This window comes from Sebastes umbrosus, unplaced genomic scaffold, assembly GCF_015220745.1.
Source record: "Sebastes umbrosus isolate fSebUmb1 unplaced genomic scaffold, fSebUmb1.pri scaffold_136_arrow_ctg1, whole genome shotgun sequence".
Taxonomy (NCBI): domain Eukaryota; kingdom Metazoa; phylum Chordata; class Actinopteri; order Perciformes; family Sebastidae; genus Sebastes; species Sebastes umbrosus.
This window is the reverse complement of record NW_023618464.1, coordinates 17,501-33,762: the sequence shown is the minus strand read 5'-3', so window position 1 is coordinate 33,762 and position 16,262 is coordinate 17,501. Positions and strand designations below refer to the sequence as shown.

The 16,262-nt window shown below is 47.2% G+C and overlaps 1 protein-coding gene and 1 long non-coding RNA gene across 15 annotated transcripts in view; one reads left to right on the top strand and one right to left on the bottom strand.

The window, feature by feature from the left end:
• The first annotated feature begins 323 nt into the window (after nucleotides 1-323).
• The window catches only part of LOC119484300 (far upstream element-binding protein 3-like), a 25,916-nt gene continuing 9,977 nt past the window's right edge, over nucleotides 324-16,262 (top strand). For 2 of the 13 annotated variants that reach the window (XM_037763023.1, XM_037763019.1), the window contains exons 1-12: nucleotides 326-506; nucleotides 9,259-9,367; nucleotides 9,582-9,615; nucleotides 9,858-9,907; nucleotides 11,657-11,728; nucleotides 11,857-11,914; nucleotides 12,029-12,191; nucleotides 12,293-12,391; nucleotides 12,963-13,064; nucleotides 13,182-13,284; nucleotides 14,997-15,097; nucleotides 15,175-15,313. In XM_037763023.1, coding sequence (XP_037618951.1) covers nucleotides 414-506; nucleotides 9,259-9,367; nucleotides 9,582-9,615; nucleotides 9,858-9,907; nucleotides 11,657-11,728; nucleotides 11,857-11,914; nucleotides 12,029-12,191; nucleotides 12,293-12,391; nucleotides 12,963-13,064; nucleotides 13,182-13,284; nucleotides 14,997-15,097; nucleotides 15,175-15,313 — 1,123 coding nt within the window. In that variant the 5' untranslated portion in view covers nucleotides 326-413. Of the gene's footprint in view, nucleotides 507-6,369; nucleotides 6,535-6,573; nucleotides 6,804-9,258; nucleotides 9,368-9,581; nucleotides 9,616-9,857; nucleotides 9,908-11,656; nucleotides 11,729-11,856; nucleotides 11,915-12,028; nucleotides 12,192-12,292; nucleotides 12,392-12,962; nucleotides 13,065-13,166; nucleotides 13,285-14,996; nucleotides 15,098-15,174; nucleotides 15,314-16,262 lie in introns of those variants that run through there. The other 11 variants (XM_037763021.1, XM_037763015.1, XM_037763028.1 and 8 more) reach the window with 9 other exon arrangements.
• Nucleotides 8,773-9,242, bottom strand: LOC119484301. 2 transcript variants are annotated; one of them, XR_005205952.1, is made up of 3 exons: nucleotides 9,098-9,242; nucleotides 8,918-9,051; nucleotides 8,773-8,871 (listed from the first exon to the last, which is right to left on the bottom strand). It is a non-coding gene; the product is annotated as an uncharacterized LOC119484301 (long non-coding RNA). The 2 variants fall into 2 exon arrangements; XR_005205953.1 differs by having other exon boundaries at nucleotides 8,774-8,837.

Genomic DNA, 16,262 nt, shown 5'->3' with positions numbered 1-16,262 from the left:
TTATGTCTAAGGTGGTTGCAGATAGTGCATGTTTAACATTCTTAAAGTCCTCATAGTTCTCATATGGGGGTCAGTCTTGAAATTAGACATTAAAACAACAAATAAAAGACACAATATAAAAAAATATAATACAAAACAATAATACCCCACCAAAAAAAACAAATACAAAAATAAAAATAATATAAAACATGAATCAGCTCTTCATAATACATCTTGTTTCAGTCTTCATAATGAAAGGTGTTATGTGACCAGTGAGTCCAGTTTCAGAGATCTACTTCCTCTTGGTCTCTGTAAACGTGGTCAGAGTGAGAACTCTCGCTCTCTAGTCGCTCTCTGCGGGCAGCCTCAGCACAGTTAGCAGCGCAGCTAATCCGTTAGCAGCTAGGAGCTAACGGCTAGCAGCTAGAGTCGCTATGATGGCGGAGCTGGTGCAGGGACAGGCCTCGGGCAGCGGGCCGGGGCTGAAGGCGGACGGGCTGGCGGATGTTCTCCAGAGAGCCCGGCAGGTAACCACCGCTCCACGGCTCCGCTCACATCCGGACCGGACCGGTTACACCGAGACAAAGCACTTTCCCCCGGTTCTCCCGGCTGGGCTCGGCTCGGCTCCGGAGCAGCTAACTCTCTGCTAACTCCGGAGCTAACTCTGAGCTAACTCCTGTAACTTCTGGAGCTACCACCAGCTAGCATGCTAGCAGACTAGCAGGCTAACTAGCTCGGAGCAGCAGCGGGGAATGGACTTTGTGTTCGGTTCTGGAGGACTTTGTGTGGTTCTGATCCGGTTCTGGAGGTAGTTTAGAGGGACTTTGTGGAGCTGTCAGCCGGAGGGGAGCTCTGTGGGACCGGGGGGGGGGAGGGGGGGGGGACAGAAGTTTGGCCACACGTGTCACTGAGAGGAGACAACCTGTTGAGACAGAGACACGGTGGAGACACCCTGTCCTCGACCGGTACCGGGCTCTACCGGGCTGTACCGGGTCCAGCAGGCCGGAGGGGGGGGCAGCACCGACCTGGGGGGGTTCTGAGTCTGGATCATAGTTCTGACTGGATCTGACTCTGGTTCATAGTTCTGACTCTGGTTCTGACTCTGGTTCATAGTTCTGACTCTGGTTCTGACTCTGGTTCATAGTTCTGACTCTGGTTCTGACTCTGGTTCATAGTTCTGACTCTGGTTCTGACTCTGGTTCATAGTTCTGACTCTGGTTCTGACTCTGGTTCATAGTTCTGACTCTGGTTCTGACTCTGGTTCATAGTTCTGACTGGTTCTGACTCTGGTTCATAGTTCTGACTGGTTCTGACTCTGGTTCATAGTTCTGACTGGTTCTGACTCTGGTTCATAGTTCTGACTCTGGTTCTGACTCTGGTTCATAGTTCTGACTCTGGTTCTGACTCTGGTTCATAGTTCTGACTGGTTCTGACTCTGGTTCTGACTCTGGTTCATAGTTCTGACTGGTTCTGACTCTGGGTCATAGTTCTGACTCTGGGTCATAGTTCTGACTGGTTCTGACTCTGGGTCATAGTTCTGACTGGTTCTGACTCTGGTTCATAGTTCTGACTGGTTCTGACTCTGGTTCTGACTCTGGGTCATAGTTCTGACTGGTTCTGACTCTGGTTCATAGTTCTGACTGGTTCTGACTCTGGTTCTGACTCTGGGTCATAGTTCTGACTGGTTCTGACTCTGGTTCATAGTTCTGACTGGTTCTGACTCTGGTTCTGACTCTGGGTCATAGTTCTGACTGGTTCTGACTCTGGTTCTGACTCTGGTTCATAGTTCTGACTGGTTCTGACTCTGGTTCTGACTCTGGTTCATAGTTCTGACTGGTTCTGACTCTGGGTCTGACTCTGGGTCATAGTTCTGACTGGTTCTGACTCTGGTTCATAGTTCTGACTGGTTCTGACTCTGGTTCTGACTCTGGGTCATAGTTCTGACTGGTTCTGACTCTGGTTCTGACTCTGGGTCATAGTTCTGACTGGTTCTGACTCTGGGTCATAGTTCTGACTGGTTCTGACTCTGGTTCATAGTTCTGACTGGTTCTGACTCTGGTTCTGACTCTGGGTCATAGTTCTGACTGGTTCTGACTCTGGTTCTGACTCTGGGTCATAGTTCTGACTGGTTCTGACTCTGGGTCATAGTTCTGACTGGTTCTGACTCTGGTTCATAGTTCTGACTGGTTCTGACTCTGGTTCTGACTCTGGGTCATAGTTCTGACTGGTTCTGACTCTGGGTCATAGTTCTGACTGTTAACCCCCCCCCTCCCTTAAAGGCCGCTGTTTACTGTAAGTTAGAAACTAGGCTGCGTTATGCAACAACCTCACAGCCATATACAGCCTGCTGGAGGTGTGTCTGCTGCCTATAGACAGACAGGCAGACAGACACACAGACAGACAGGTTAACTCTCTGATCAGCTGGTTCCTGTCTGCATGCAGCTGTTTTGACTCTGTTTGAGGTGTTATAATATAATATGTCCTGATATCTGTGTGACGTCCAGCTGCTCATGTGAAGTTCCACCAGCTAGCTTAGCCTCCTGATTATTAATGTGTTTGAGTTTATTATTATTATTATTATTATTATTATTATTATTATGAAAGGGAGAGTTCAAGGTGTTGGTCTTCAGGTACAGGAGGTGAGACAGGAAACACAATCCAGGAAGTCCAGTTTGAGACACATCTGAAGGTTTATCAGCTAAACTCCTGCAGAGAGTTTAACAGACTGATGGTGCGTTCAGGCGCTAGTTCTCATCTCCTGACCCGATACGATCACCATACCTGGGGGCCGGTTCCATATGTATTGTGATTTTTAAGTATTGTGATTCGATATTGTGATTTGTTAACTTTTTTACCACTAGACCATGAAGGGAAGTAGAATCATCCACTTCTAGGGACTTTCACTTTGTAAAATCTCTAAATAAATTCAGTAAAAATGTTTTCAGCATGTGATAGTGCTAGTTTATAACAGGGATGCACCGATACCACTTTATATCAGACCGAGTACCAGTACTTACATTTGGGTACTCTCCGATACCGAGTACCGATACGAGTACTTCTCTGTGCCTAAAGACCCTCGTTAACAGCCAGCTGGAGGGTGTGAGCGACACATGGCAGGCTGGGGAGTCCCACATACAAGGTGGTGCGCCGCCACTGGCTCTAGGTCGGCTTGGAAAGGCTCGGGGCGAAGGTGGCTCGCGGCCGCAGCTTTACAGCGCTCCGCGCCATGGTCAAAGGTCTCGTTACGCCCGGTGCGACAGTCGACCTCAGTACGCCCGGACCGCGTCGGGCCGCCAGGTCGGAGCTCGGCCCACGTAAAGGCGCTAGGGGTCTGCAGCGATGTCGGCAACCCACCACACGCGAGACAGAGGGTGCAAGCAAAACCCCGTGGCGCAATGAAAGTGAGGGCCGGCGCCGGCTGAAGTGGGATCCCGGCCCAGCGGGGTCGGGCGCACGCACCGCCGTAAAGTGGTATCGGTGGTATCGGTGCCGTTGTATCGGAGCCGTTTTGCAAGTACGAGTACATGAGCACAGTATCGTTGCACCCCTAGTTTATAATAACGACCTAATAATTGATTGAATCCACCGTATGGAAGGACAGACCGCTGATCCAGGAACCGGACGCAGTGACGTTAACGTATTTAACAGTTCTTCACCAAAATCTTTGGGATAAGAAACAAAAGTCGTAACGTTAACTTAACGTTAACTTAACGTTACTCCTCGTAGATCATAAACGTTTTAATATAATAACGACTGGTTGAAATCGGTTGATAAATGTAGACGTTATAGTGCTTTTCATCCCCCGTTCACTAGCAGAGGGTTACCGGCCAGTCCGACCAGGTCCAAGATGGCCCCTTCCTGTTAGTAGTCATGGTGACGTGTTTACTGGACGGAGCGTTAAGTGGAGGCACAATAATTCTCTTAACACGTTAGCTAACGCTGACTAGCTAACGCTGGCTAGCTAACGCTGGCTAGCTAACGCTGACTAGCTAACGCTGGCTGGCTAACGCTGACTGGCTAACGCTGGCTGGCTAACGCTGGCTGGCTAACGCTGACTAACTAACGCTGGCTAGCTAACGCTGACTAACTAACGCTGGCTAGCTAACGCTGACTAACTAACGCTGACTGGCTAACGCTGACTGGCTAACGCTGGCTGGCTAACGCTGGCTGGCTAACGCTGACTGGCTAACGCTGACTGGCTAACGCTGGCTGGCTAACGCTGGCTGGCTAACGCTGGCTGGCTAACGCTGACTGGCTAACGCTGGCTGGCTAACGCTGGCTGGCTAACGCTGGCTGGCTAACGCTGGCTGGCTAACGCTGACTGGCTAACGCTGACTGGCTAACGCTGGCTGGCTAACGCTGACTAACTAACGCTGGCTAGCTAACGCTGACTAACTAACGCTGGCTGGCTAACGCTGACTGGCTAACGCTGGCTGGCTAACGCTGGCTGGCTAACGCTGACTAGCTAACGCTGGCTAGCTAACGCTGACTAACTAACGCTGGCTGGCTAACGCTGACTGGCTAATGCTGGCTGGCTAACGCTGGCTGGCTAACGCTGACTAACTAACGCTGGCTGGCTAACGCTGGCTGGCTAACGCTGACTAACTAACGCTGGCTAGCTAACGCTGACTAACTAACGCTGGCTGGCTAACGCTGGCTGGCTAACGCTGACTAACTAACACTAGCTAGCTAACGCTGACTAACTAACGCTGGCTGGCTAACGCTGACTAACTAACGCTGGCTAGCTAACGTGACTAACTAACGCTGGCTGGCTAACGCTGGCTGGCTAACGCTGACTAACTAACGCTGGCTAGCTAACGCTGACTAACTAACGCTGGCTGGCTAACGCTGACTAACTAACGCTGGCTAGCTAACGCTGACTAACTAACGCTGGCTGGCTAACGCTGGCTGGCTAACGCTGGCTAGCTAACGCTTACTAACTAACGCTGACTAACTAACGCTGACTAACTAACGCTGGCTGGCTAACGCTGACTAACTAACGCTGGCTAGCTAACGCTGACTAACTAACGCTGGCTGGCAAGTATTGTTGTCTTGTTTTTTTTAACAATGGCTGAAGTCGTCTCCTGGCGGCGAGGAGTGAGGCAGAGGGACCGTGACCCGGCGCTGTCCTCTGTTGGATTAATTTCCTGTAGCATGGTGGTATTAGCAAGCTAAGCTAGCTAAGTAGCCTTGCGTCCGACCAGCGGGCCGGTGACCAGCGGGCTGGAGGCCAACGGGCTGGAGGCCAACGGCAGCGCTGTAAAGATAAACTGAGGGCGTATAAATCTGTGGATGTCTCTAGTTAACTATCCTTCAGTAAAGTCAGTCACAAAGAGAGACGGACAATATTAGAGAAGCGTTTCAGAGACAGAGAGAAAGGGTTGCTAATAGTTTAGCCTTCTGCTAACAGCAGCTAACGGCTCACGTTAGCTGCTGTTAGCAGAAGGCTAAATATTAGCATCATTTCCTCTCCGTCTCTGAAACGCTTCTCTGATATTGTAGCTCTAGAGCCTCAAATCACAGTTACTCATCTCTAATGTCTGAGATCTGGATTCAGACAACAACACAGAGGACATTTAGATGTGGAGCTTTAGCCCACTGCTAGCGTTAGCCTCCAGCTACTGTTAGCCCACTGCTAGCGTTAGCCTCCAGCTACTGTTAGCCCACTGCTAGCGTTAGCCTCCAGCTAATGTTAGCCCACTGCTAGCGTTAGCCTCCAGCTAATGTTAGCCCACTGCTAGCGTTAACCTCCAGCTACTGTTAGCCCACGTCTAGCGTTAGCCTCCAGCTACTGTTAGCCCACTGCTAGCGTTAGCCTCCAGCTACTGTTAGTCCACTGCTAGCGTTAGCCTCCAGCTAATGTTAGCCCACGTCTAGCGTTAGCCTCCAGCTAACGTTAGCTCACTGCTAGCGTTAGCCTCCAGTCTTTCCTTTGGTTAGCCTCCAGCTAATGTTAGCTCACTGCTAGCGTTAGCCTCCAGTCTTTCCTTTGGTTAGCCTCCAACTAATGTTAGCCCACTGCTAGCGTTAGCCTCCAGTCTTTCCTTTGGTTAGCCTCCAGCTAATGTTAGCCCACTGCTAGCGTTAGCCTCCAGTCTTTCCTTTGGTTAGCCTCCAGCTAATGTTAGCCCACTGCTAGCGTTAGCCTCCAGTCTTTCCTTTGGTTAGCCTCCAGCTAACACCGTGACCTCATCACGACGTAATAATACTTCTGTACAGGATTTATAAGTTATCACAGCTGCAGTAATTTCATCTTTTGTCACCATGATAAATGTTAGGAACACAGCGTCCACGTTACAGAGTGATCCACCATCGTGTGCGCCTGCATGCATGTGTTCGGCCAAAGCGGTGTCTTGCTGGATGACGTCACAGCGAAGGTTGTTTATATGTTTTTGTTGTGCGTTGGTAGCTCCGCTCTGTCACCAGATCCATTCACACTACGGCCCCGTGGATATCAGTCTCATGTCTGGTTAGCCTAGCTTAGCATAAAGACTGGAAGCAGGGGGAAACAGCTAGCTTGGCTCCTACCAACACTTTGGAATCTGGGCCGACTCGGTGTGATTTAGTTAATCTTGTACTTTGTGTTAACTCACAGTGAACTGAGTCTGAGCAAGCTAACTACGGTTTCTATGGATCTTTAGGAGGCGGCATGTTGGAATCAGATCACTGCAGACAGACAACCAACACGTCTGACCTCACGCTAGGCTAGCCGTGGTTTGGACAGACACAGATCACTGGTCCACAGACCAAACCGACGTTTTGCCTTTTTTTAATAGAAATAAACCTTTTTAGTTCATTGCTACGTGTGTTATAAATACTTAGTGGTGAGTGGTATTATATCGGTATCGGTGCATCCCTGCATTAACATTTTAACGGTACTACTACTCTTACCAGTACTGCTCATCCGTCCGGTACGTAAACGGTTGTTTTTGTTGTTTTTTAAGAGAAAAAATGAAACAAATGAAAAACATTAAGACTGCTTTATTTTGTCCTATATATACTATATATTATATTAACGTTAACGTTGGAGCTTATCGATACTGCAGCCTTGAGAACCTTCGCCCCGGGGCTCTTTAGTACCGGGTTTGGTACCCGTCCCTCCTTAGTGGGACGACGGACGCTCCTCTGAGCCGCTCAGCTTTTGAGGAGGCAGATTTCACAACGTGGTATTTCACCTGGATTGGCTTGGTTTAGCAGGACGTAGCAGTGCACGCCTCGGCGAGCTCCGCGTGCACGTTCATGATTTAGTTTTGTACAAATAATGTAGGTGAGATGGGAATATTGGTTGAAATTTACTGGCTAATGGTCAACAAGCTAACACTAACAGGTTGTAAACAAGCCTCACATGTAGCTGTTGGATGGTCGTCTGTAATCTGAAGCAGGTGAACTGATTATTGTCTTTTGTTGGTAGTTTATGGAGAAATATGAAGCACTTGGTTTGATGCAGAGGATCTACCTGCTAATTTAAATATGGCAGAACGTCATACTGAGTATTTAATGTATCAGTCCCACTGCTGGAATAATCACGTGTACAGGTGTAGAGGTGTGAACAGGTGTGTCAGTGATTCATGTCGTACAGAGTGCAGAGCGGAGGAATCTGCTGCTCTTTTCTCTTCTTCCCTTTATCATGACGACGCTCAAGGTTACCTGTGTGTGTGTGTGTGTGTGTGTGTGTGTGTGTGTGTGCGTGTGCGTGTGTGTGCGCGTGTGTGTGCGTGCGTGCGTGTGTTGGCAGTATGTTGCATTGTGTTGTCAAGGTGAGGTCAGCTAGCAGCTGGAAGCTAATAGCTGTGAATGAGCTGTAGACTCAGCGGATGTATTTGTGGCTGAAACCAGTAGATTAATCACACATGTTTTATCTGTTCATAATGAACCTTAAAGGGAGATCTGTCAAGTATTTAATCCTCTTATCAACATGGGAGTGGACAAATATGCTGCTTTATTTAAATGTATTTATATATTTATTATTGTAAATCAATTAACAACACAGATCAATGACAAATATTGTCCAGAAACCCTCACAGGTACTTTCAGGCATTTAGCATAAAACAATATGCTCCAATCAGAACATGTCAAACTGCAGCCCAACAGGCAACAACAGCTGTCAGTGTGTCAGTGTGCTGACTTGACTATGACTTGCCCCAAACTGCATGTGATGATCATAAAGTGGGCATGTCTGTAAAGGGGAGACTCGTGGGTACCCATAGAACCCATTTACATTCACTGATCTGGAGGTCAGAGGTCAAGGGACCCCTTTGAACATGGATATGACAGTTTTTCCTCTCCAACATTTAGTGTCAGTTTGGAGCGTTATTTAACCTCCTTCATGACCAGCTAGTCTGACCTGGTTGGTACCGATGGATTCATCAGGTTCTGTAGTTTACTATGATACCAGTAGTAGTAGTAGTAGTAGTATGACCTGGTTGGTACCGATGGATTCATCAGGTTTTATAGTTTTAAAACTGAGCCCGCTACGATCTCCAAAAAATCGATTGCGTCAATATGTTAAAGAAGTCATCAGTGTCGTTGAAATGATTTTACGTTAACATGTTATTAACGCTGGATTTATACTTCTGCGTTAAGAGGTTACAGTGTAACTGCAACGGCTGCATGCTCGCCGTAGGCTACGACGTTCCCTCCTCCCAGATGCAACCACACTTTGGTGCCACGGCGTCGATGGAGATACCATGTACAGACAACAAGAGCTGTGATTGGCTGCTGGTGTTTTAAAGACGTCAAACACAGCGATCACACTGCAGACCTCCTGTTTGCTCTGTTGCTACCAGATCATTATGTTAGCACTGAGCTGCTCACCTGTTAGCACTAAGCTGCTCACCTGTTAGCACTGAGCTGCTCACCTGTTCTAACATCTGTTAGCACTGAGCTGCTCACCTGTTCTAACATCTGTTAGCACTGAGCTGCTCACCTGTTCTAACACCTGTTAGCACTGAGCTGCTCACCTGTTCTAACACCTGTTAGCACTGAGCTGCTCACCTGTTAGCACTAAGCTGCTCACCTGTTAGCACTGAGCTGCTCACCTGTTCTAACATCTGTTAGCACTGAGCTGCTCACCTGTTCTAACACCTGTTAGCACTGAGCTGCTCACCTGTTCTAACACCTGTTAGCACTGAGCTGCTCACCTGTTCTAACACCTGTTAGCACTGAGCTGCTCACCTGTTAGCACTGAGGTGCTCACCTGTTAGCACTGAGCTGCTCACCTGTTAGCACTGAGCTGCTCACCTGTTAGCTAACATCCAGGTGTTTCTCTCTGTCGGTCAGATGGTGGGTAAGATGGGTGGAGAAGCCATGTCTCACCTCAACAGCTCCTCAGGTAGCGTGGAGCCCTCGCTGTACTACCCCGGCCAGAAACGACCAGGAGAGGACGGAGGTGAGTATCAGACATGAACAGAGAGGTGTTGAGAGACGGACTGACTGGTTGTTGGTGTTTTGATGGTGTTTATTGACGGTAATATAAAGTAACACCAGCCTGGTTCTGACTGGTTTAAGTACCAGCAGCTGTTCTACTGGAGGAGATGAATGCATCATGTCTAATGTGTGTCTCTGTCTCTGTCTCCGTCTCCGTCTCCGTCTCCGTCTCCCAGTAGGTAACCAGCTAGCAGCCATGGGGCACCAGAGGTACGTATTGATCCCTCAGCAGGGTGATAATGATCTTCACATAATGACCCGTGTTCAGATTCATATTCCTGTTTGCAAATAGACATCAGAGAGTCGGTGTCGGGGTGAAACCGTAGATAAGTGTTTATAGATCTGTTCTCCTACAGTCTGCATCAGCTTCATCATCATCATCATCATCATCATCATCACACACTGTGTGACCAGGATGTTAATGTGTGTGTGTGTGTGTGTGTGTGTTACAGCAGAGTACTCACAGAGGATTACAAGGTCCCCGACAGGATGGTCGGCTTCAGTGAGTATGACCTCTGACCTCTCCGTGCTTCCTGCTGCTCAGCGCTCTGAAGGCTCCGTCCTCCAATCAGATTCTAGTTGTCCAGTCAGCTGATCACCACCTTACAGTTCTTTTGTATTTAATCCAGAACCTGACGTAGAACCGTTCCACCTGTTCTAACGCTGTTACCTTTAACCTGCCTTAGAACCTTGCACCTATCCTACAGCTAGAACCTTGTCAGTTCACCAGGAGCCTTTCTTAAACTAGAACCTTTAACATGAGCTAGAACCTTTTATCTGACCTAAAATCATCTCACATGATGTAGAACCTTTTCACCTAACATAGACCATTCCACCTGACGTCCCACTAACCTTTAACCTGAGCCTGAATCTTTCTTTACCAGCTGTGCTAGAACCTTTAACCGGCCTTAGAACCTTGCACGTAACCTTTATTTTGTTAACCTGAGCTAGAACCTCGTCAGTTCACTGGGAGCCTTTCCTCATCTGAGCTAGAACGTTTTCCCTCGAGGTGAAACATTTTTACCCAATAAAGAACCTTTTCATTGAGACTCTTCATCCTAAACTAGAGCCTTCTCTGCTGAGCTAGAACCAACATGTCACATGTAACCTTTACATCTCACTTAGAACCTTTTCACTTGACCTAGATCCTTTAACCTGAGCCAGAACCCTTTTCATTTAAATCTGAAATGTTTGCACCAGACCTGGAACCTTCCATCACACCTTTTAAGCTGACCTTTACCTGAGCTAGAACCTTTACCTGAGCTGGAACCTTTAACTTGAGCTAGAACCTTTACCTGAGCTAGAACCTTTACCTGAGCTAGAACCTTTACCTGAGCTAGAACCTTTACATGAGCTAGAACCTTTACATGAGCTAGAACCTTTACCTGAGCTAGAACCTTTACATGAGCTAGAACCTTTACATGAGCTAGAACCTTTACCTGAGCTAGAACCTTTACCTGAGCTAGAACCTTTACTTGAGCTAAAACCTTTACCTGAGCTAGAACCTTTACCTGAACTAGAACCTTTACCTGAGCTAGAACCTTTACCTGAGCTAGAACCTTTACTTGAGCTAAAACCTTTACCTGAGCTAGAACCTTTACCTGAGCTAGAACCTTTACTTGAGCTAAAACCTTTACCTGAGCTAGAACCTTTACCTGAACTAGAACCTTTAACTTGAGCTAGAACCTTTACCTGAGCTAGAACCTTTACCTGAGCTAGAACCTTTAACCTGAGCTAGAACCTTTACCTAAGCTAGAACCTTTATCTGAGCTAGAACTTTTACCTGAGCTAGAACCTTTACCTGAGCTAGAACCTTTACCTGAGCTAGAACCTTTAACTTGAGCTAGAACCTTTACCTGAGCTAGAACCTTTATCTGAGCTAGAACTTTTACCTGAGCTAGAACCTTTACCTGAGCTAGAACCTTTAACTTGAGCTAGAACCTTTAACTTGAGCTAGAACCTTTACCTGAGCTAGAACCTTTTCTCTCTTCAGCTAGAACCTTTTAACTGACCTTAAATCCTCCCACATGATGTAGAACCTTTTCACCCAGCTTAAAGACCATTCCACACGACGTCCCACTAACCTCTAACCTGAACCTGAATCTTTCTTTCAGAACCATCTTGAACCTTTCAGCTGATCTTTCTTAACCCGACCTAGAACCTTTAACCTGATCCAGAACCTTCTGCTTGACTAGGATCATTTCTACCTGACGTAAAGATACTAACACTGATCTCTCCTCTCGTCCTCCAGTTATTGGAAGAGGAGGTGAACAGATCACCAGGATCCAGTTGGAGTCCGGCTGCAAGATCCAGATTGCTGCTGGTGAGTCTGACTGACTGCAGACATGTTGGTCTCTCGTCTGGAGGCGTTCATTAAAGGGAGATTTGTCTGTGTGCTGAGCATGTAAATCAAGCTCATGTGTGTGTGTGTGTGCATGTGTGTGTGTGCAGACAGCGGCGGTCTGATGGAGCGACCATGTTCCCTGACTGGAACTCCAGAGAGCATCGAGTGAGTTTAAACATCCTCTTTCACCTGCTCTGATGACATCACCTGTTCACCTCCACCTGCTGCTCACCACCTCTCTGTCTCTCTCTGTCTCTCTCTCTCTCTCTGTGTTTCCAGGCAGGCGAAGCGTCTGCTGGTCCAGATCGTGGATCGCTGTAGAAACGGTCCGGGTTTCCACGGCGACGGTGAAGGCGGAGCCTCCGTGCAGGAGATGCTGATCCCGGCCAGTAAGGTGGGACTGGTGATTGGCCGAGGTGGAGACACCATCAAACAGCTGCAGGTAGAGTGATTGACAGCTACAGACTACGGAGGCGTCTGTCTCTTTAAGACCTCTGATGTATGTTGATGGTGTTGTTGTTGATGTCGTTGTCGTTGTATCAGGAGCGAGCCGGGGTCAAGATGATGATGATCCAGGACGGTCCGATGCCGACAGGAGCCGACAAACCTCTCCGCATCTCTGGAGACCCGTACAAAGTGCAGGTAAAAACAACCGTTGGTACTCAGCGGAACCAAGAAATGCAGCGGTGTGCCGTAAAGAAACGCACTAGTATGCCGTAAAGAAACACAGCGGTGTGCTGTAAAGAAACGCAGCGGTGTGCCGTAAAGAAACGCACTAGTATGCCGTAAAGAAACACAGCGGTGTGCCGTAAAGAAACGCAGCGGTGTGCCGTAAAGAAACGCAGCGGTGTGCCGTAAAGAAACGCAGCGGTGTGCCGTAAAGAAACGCAGCGGTGTGCCGTAAAGAAACGCAGTAGAGTGCCGTAAAGAAACGCAGTAGAGTGCCGTAAAGAAACGCAGTAGAGTGCCGTAAAGAAACGCAGTAGAGTGCGGTGAAGAAACGCAGTAGAGTGCGGTGAAGAAACGCAGTAGAGTGCGGTGAAGAAACGCAGTAGAGTGCGGTGAAGAAACGCAGTAGAGTGCGGTGAAGAAACGTAGTAGAGTGCCGTAAAGAAACGCAGTGGAGTGCCGTAAAGAAATGCAGATAAAAGATATTTAACATTAGCTGAAGTATTTTAAACATCTGAACTGTTTCTCTCTTCTGGTGCTTCAGGCAGCGAGGGAGTTGGTGTTGGAGGTGATCCGGGAGAAGGACGGAGACTTCAGGTCAGGACGCAACGACTTCAGCGCCCGCCTGGGAGGAACCAACCTGGACGTACGAAACGCACAAATAAACGCACACTGTTAGCATTTGTTAGCAGCTAGCATGTTTGAGCGTCCGTTTGAATCACTATTTAAAAGGTACATTCATGTCTAGTCCGTCTCTCTGCAGGTCCCAGTCCCCAGGTTCGCCGTCGGCATCGTGATCGGCAGGAACGGAGAAATGATCAAGAAGATCCAGAATGATGCAGGAGTCCGAATCCAGTTTAAAGCAGGTCTGTTTACACCAGTATAATCCAGTTTAAACTGGTCTATTAACATCAGTATAATCCAGTTCAAACTGGTCTGTTTACACCAGTATAATCCAGTTTAAACTAGTCTATTAACATCAGTATAATCCAGTTTAAACTGGTCTATTAACATCAGTATAATCCAGTTCAAACTGGTCTGTTTACACCAGTATAATCCAGTTTAAACTAGTCTATTAACATCAGTATAATCCAGTTCAAACTGGTCTGTTAACATCAGTATAATCCAGTTCAAACTAGTCTGTTAACATCAGTATAATCCAGTTTAAACTAGTCTATTAACATCAGTATAATCCAGTTCAAACTGGTCTGTTAACATCAGTATAATCCAGTTCAAACTGGTCGGTTAACATCAGTATAATCCAGTTTAAACTAGTCTATTAACATCAGTATAATCCAGTTTAAACTGGTCTGTTAACATCAGTATAATCCAGTTCAAACTGGTCTGTTTACACCAGTATAATCCAGTTTAAACTAGTCTATTAACATCAGTATAATCCAGTTCAAACTGGTCTGTTAACATCAGTATAATCCAGTTCAAACTGGTCTGTTTACACCAGTATAATCCAGTTTAAACTAGTCTATTAACATCAGTATAATCCAGTTCAAACTGGTCTGTTAACATCAGTATAATCCAGTTCAAACTGGTCTGTTAACATCAGTATAATCCAGTTCAAACTAGTCTGTTAACAACAGTATAATCCAGTTTAAACTAGTCTATTAACATCAGTATAATCCAGTTCAAACTGGTCTGTTAACATCAGTATAATCCAGTTCAAACTGGTCTGTTTACACCAGTATAATCCAGTTTAAACTAGTCTATTAACATCAGTATAATCCAGTTCAAACTGTTCTGTTAACATCAGTATAATCCAGTTCAAACTGGTCTGTTAACATCAATATAATCCAGTTTAAACTAGTCTATTAACATCAGTATAATCCAGTTTAAACTGGTCTATTAACATCAGTATAATCCAGTTCAAACTGGTCTGTTAACATCAGTATAATCCAGTTCAAACTGGTCTGTTTACACCAGTATAATCCAGTTTAAACTAGTCTATTAACATCAGTATAATCCAGTTCAAACTGTTCTGTTAACATCAGTATAATCCAGTTCAAACTGGTCTGTTAACATCAATATAATCCAGTCTAAACTAGTCTATTAACATCAGTATAATCCAGTTTAAACTGGTCTGTTAACATCAGTATAATCCAGTTCAAACTAGTCTGTTAACAACAGTATAATCCAGTTTAAACTAGTCTATTAACATCAGTATAATCCAGTTCAAACTGGTCTGTTAACATCAGTATAATCCAGTTCAAACTGGTCTGTTTACACCAGTATAATCCAGTTTAAACTAGTCTATTAACATCAGTATAATCCAGTTCAAACTGTTCTGTTAACATCAGTATAATCCAGTTCAAACTGGTCTGTTAACATCAATATAATCCAGTTTAAACTAGTCTATTAACATCAGTATAATCCAGTTTAAACTGGTCTGTTAACATCAGTATAATCCAGTTCAAACTGGTCTGTTAACATCAGTATAATCCAGTTCAAACTAGTCTGTTAACAGTATAATCCAGATTAAACCAGTCCATTTGTGACAGTATGATCCAGATTGAGCATTGTTGACCCGACCACCTTTTGACCTCTGACCTCTCTGTGTGTCCTCCAGATGATGGCATCAGTCCAGAGCGTGTTGCCATGGTGATGGGTCAGCCAGACCGCTGTCAGCACGCTGTCCACCTCATCAATGAGCTCATCCAGACCGCTCAGGTAACACTCGGCATAGACAGGTGAGCTGTGACGGCGTTCTCAGGACTCTTCCTAATGTTGTGTGTTCGTCTTCGTAGGAGCGTGACGGTTTCGGCTCGTCCCTGCGGAGCGGGAGGGTCAGAGGTCGTGGTGATTGGACTATGGGCTCTCCTGGTCCCCTACAGGAAGTGACCTACACCATCCCTGCTGACAAGTGTGGCCTGGTCATCGGCAAAGGTAGGAGACGAAACCTGATTCAGTCTGACCGGTGTGATGATGACGTAAACAAACAGGATGTCTCGATCACTTTTTTATGGTTCCAGTAAAGAAATGCAGTAAAGAACCACAGTAGGGTGCGGTAAAGAAAGGCAGCGGAGGAGCGCGGTAAAGAAAGGCAAGGCAGCAGAGGAGCACGGTAGAGAAAGGCAAGGCAGCAGTGGAGCACGGTAGAGAAAGGCAAGGCAGCAGTGGAGCACGGTAGAGAAAGGCAAGGCAGCAGAGGAGCACGGTAGAGAAAGGCAAGGCAGCAGTGGAGCACGGTAGAGAAAGGCAAGGCAGCAGAGGAGCACGGTAGAGAAAGGCAAGGCAGCAGTGGAGCACGGTAGAGAAAGGCAAGGCAGCAGAGGAGCACGGTAGAGAAAGGCAAGGCAGCAGTGGAGCACGGTAGAGAAAGGCAAGGCAGCAGAGGAGCACGGTAGAGAAAGGCAAGGCAGCAGAGGAGCACGGTAGAGAAAGGCAAGGCAGCAGTGGAGCACGGTAGAGAAAGGCAAGGCAGCAGAGGAGCACGGTAGAGAAAGGCAAGGCAGCAGTGGAGCACGGTAGAGAAAGGCAAGGCAGCAGAGGAGCACGGTAGAGAAAGGCAAGGCAGCAGAGGAGCACGGTAGAGAAAGGCAAGGCAGCAGCGGAGCGCGGTCAAGAAAGGCGGCAGAGGAGCGCGGTAAAAAAAAGGCGGCAGTGGAGTGCGGTAAAGAAAGGCAAGGCAGCAGAGGAGCGCGGTAAAGAAAGGAAAGGCGGCAGCGGAGCGCGGTCAAGAAAGGCGGCAGAGGAGCGCGGTAAAAAAAGGCGGCAGTGGAGCGCGGTCAAGAAAGGCAAGGCGGAGCGTGGTCAAGAAAGGCAAGGCGGAGCGTGGTCAAGAAAGGCAAGGCAGAGCGCGGTAAAGAAAGGCGGCAGAGGAGTGCGGTAAAAA